The sequence below is a fragment of the Lactuca serriola genome, chromosome 7 (genome assembly GCF_051521515.1).
Source record: "Lactuca serriola cultivar US96UC23 chromosome 7, Lser_US96UC23_V15, whole genome shotgun sequence".
Classification (NCBI taxonomy): Eukaryota; Viridiplantae; Streptophyta; class Magnoliopsida; order Asterales; family Asteraceae; genus Lactuca; species Lactuca serriola.
The window spans coordinates 6766785-6769884 of NC_136414.1; the positions used below are offsets into that span (position 1 = coordinate 6766785).

At 37.0% G+C, this 3100-nt stretch overlaps 1 protein-coding gene across 1 annotated transcript; it reads left to right on the forward strand.

Moving 5' to 3' along the window:
* The first annotated feature begins 844 nt into the window (after positions 1-844).
* On the forward strand, positions 845-1462 carry LOC145063701 (uncharacterized). The gene has a single exon (XM_079011292.1). The coding sequence runs from the start codon at positions 845-847 to the stop codon at positions 1460-1462; it is 618 nt and encodes a 205-aa protein (XP_078867418.1).
* Positions 1463-3100: the final 1638 nt, after the last annotated feature.

Consider the following 3100-nt stretch of genomic DNA (forward strand, 5'->3'; position numbering starts at 1 on the left):
GAATCACAAGATTCTCCGGGAATAAACTGCAAGACTTGTTGTGGCAGTCAGGACCCGACGGTCGGAAACAATTGGATAAGCGTTAGTAGGCCTCATTCACGAAGCAGATCTATAAGGGGAGTTTAAGGAAGCGGCCTATAAAATGACCGCCATTGGGTATCCACTCTTACCCACCACTCACTTGACTAGTGCAGGGTCGTTAGCCGAACGGGTTTCATAGGACGCTTAATTCTTATTAATAAGTATAATGAAATAAATAAAGTAACTAAATGTTTTTATAAAATTCCCAATCTTAGTTACTTTAGGAAAATGTGAATTTGATGCTAATCCATGAAATTGCACATTGCACTTTATAAAAGTCGTTAGTAGAGTGTGTGTGGTTAACCGACACACTAATATGGACTAATAAAGGGTGGCAATGGGTAGCTCATAAATTATCATTGATTAATGGAGCGTGTGTGGTTAGCTGACACATTAATTAGATGATAAATGACATCGATAGTACCAAACTAATTTGCATGGTTATTCACACCTTGATTGTGATCCTCGGTATCAAGTCACAAATGGAAATGGCATAATCGAGATTAAACATGCCATAGAATAGTTCAATGAATCTCAAAGGATCTAGGAATTTTATTTAAAACTTAATTCGTTTAAATTTCGTTTTTCATGGTGAAATTGGTAAATCGTCATTTACCTACCTTTAAATAATTTGCAATTAGATTACAACATCCCTCTTCTGAATTGTGAATTATTTAGTTGGATCCTAGCCTTAATATTTCATTTAGGTGTTATATTAAGGATTTCCTTATCTAATAAAATTTTTGTCTTTCTTCTTTTGTAGATGTTAACCTCCAACAATGCTTCTAACTCCTCCAACAACAACAACAACTCATTGAACACCTTCTCACTCTTGAGCATTTATGCCAAGGTTACATTCAATGGCTCCAACTTTAATGATTGGATGCACAACATTAGGATGGCCTTGCGACTCGAGGACAAGGAATATGTCCTCGACAAAGAGCTGAATGAGATAGATGAATCTAAAGATACTCCTGACGAAATAGCTGAGTATAGAGCCCACTGCAAAGACGTGACCAAAGTGTCGTACATCATGGTGGCAACTATGACTCCTGAGCTACAATTGTTTTATGAGGACTCTTGGCCTTATGAGACGTGCAAGGAATTGATGGAGAAGTACCATCAAAGATCACTTCAAGAAAGGTATAAAATAGTCAATTCACTCATAATCACCAAGATGAAGGACGGAGAGTCTGTCACGACCCACCTGCAACGCAATGTGGATCGTTTACAGAAACTTAACGTGAATTTCGATGAAGAATTGGCTATCGATATAGTCTTGCACTCATTGCCTAGTTTTTATGATCAGTTTAAATTGACTTATCATTTGAAGAAAAAGGAAGTCACGTTGAGTCAGCTTCAAGGCTTACTAATGTTTTGAAAAAGGTTTCAAAACTTGCCCTCAAGTTTTGGAATTTAAATTTTGATTAAATAGTTTAATTTTGATGCATATTTAAATTCTAATCCCTAATGTGTTGAAATGTTTCAAAACTTGCCCTCAAGTTTTGGAATTTAAAAGTTGATTAAAAGTTTAATTAGGAATGTTAAATTCTAAAACTCAAGTATAGTTTTGAAAAAGTTCAAATCACACCCTTATGGTTTTATTAACTAATTAAGGTGTTTAATTAAAGAGGTTTAATAAATCCATAAAAGTTTAGGTTTACAATTTAAGTAAATTAAAAGTATAATTGTTAAATTGAACCACCTAATATTTTAAAAGTGTAAAATACACCCTATACTATATATATAACATTAAAAGTCTAACATTATATATATGTATGAGTAAATGTCAGTCTTACCGTTAGTAGGCCTCATTCACGAAGCTGGTCTATAAGGGGTGTTTAAGGAAATTGCCTATAAAATGGCGATTGAATGGGTATCCACTCTTACCCACCGCACTCTTGACTAGTGGAGGGTCGTTAGCCGAACGGGTAGGATAGGACAAAACCTTCCATTACAAGTATAATGAATTATAAAAGTAACTAAATGTTTTCAAAATTCCCAATCTTAGTTACTTAGGCAAAAGTGAATTGATGCAATTCCATGAAATTACACTTTGTGCCCTTGCGAAGACGTTAGTGGAGCGTGTGTGGTTAACCGGCACACTAAATGGGTCTAAGCAAAGGTAGCAAAGGGTGACTCAATGTTTGTCACAGTTTGGTGGAGCGTGTGTGGTTTACCGGCACATCGAATAGGTGACTGTAACATGTGAGGGCACCATGTAGTTTGCATGGTTATTCACACCCGCTTTGTGATCCTCGGCATCCCAGTCACAAACAAGAGGGGCATATCGAGATTTAAACATGCCATTGAAAGTTCAATGAATCTCAAAGGATCTAGGAGTTTTCATAGATTTAAAACTTAAAAATAATTTTCGTTTTTCATGGTGGAAATTAGTGAATCGTCATTCACTTACCTTCACATGTTCTGCAATTTGGGTTACGGCATCCCTCTCCCGAGTTGTGGAATATTGTGTTGGGTCCTAGCCTTAGTATCTCATTTGGGTGATTTACTAAGGACCCAATCAATCAACTAACTTGAATTCGTTTTCTCCCGTATTGTAGATGTCAAAGTTCGACAACTATGGTTTTCCCAAATCCCGTGGAACAAGCTTTCCACATGAAGATGATATTCCACGATTCGATCGAGGATCAAGAAATCATGCTTCACTTCCTCCTCCTCCTCCAATTATTCTCCCTAACCTACAAGATTGTAAAATTGAAAGGTTCAATATCACTCAAGCCCTTTTGGCAAGTAAACATAAAGAAGGAAAGTCGGTGTGTGCACACGTCCTAGGGACGAAGTCGCGCATTGATAGACTAAGAATGATGGGATCCGTTGTTAGTGAAGAGATGGCTGTTGATTGGGTTCTTCAGTCACTTCCCAACTCATATAGTGAGTTCGTAAGAGAGTACTATATGACGAACCACAACGTGACCCTTATAGATCTCACCTATATGCTTATTGCTGCCGAATCAGCAATGGTTTGGCGCAATAGAAAAGCAAAGTTGATTGGTGA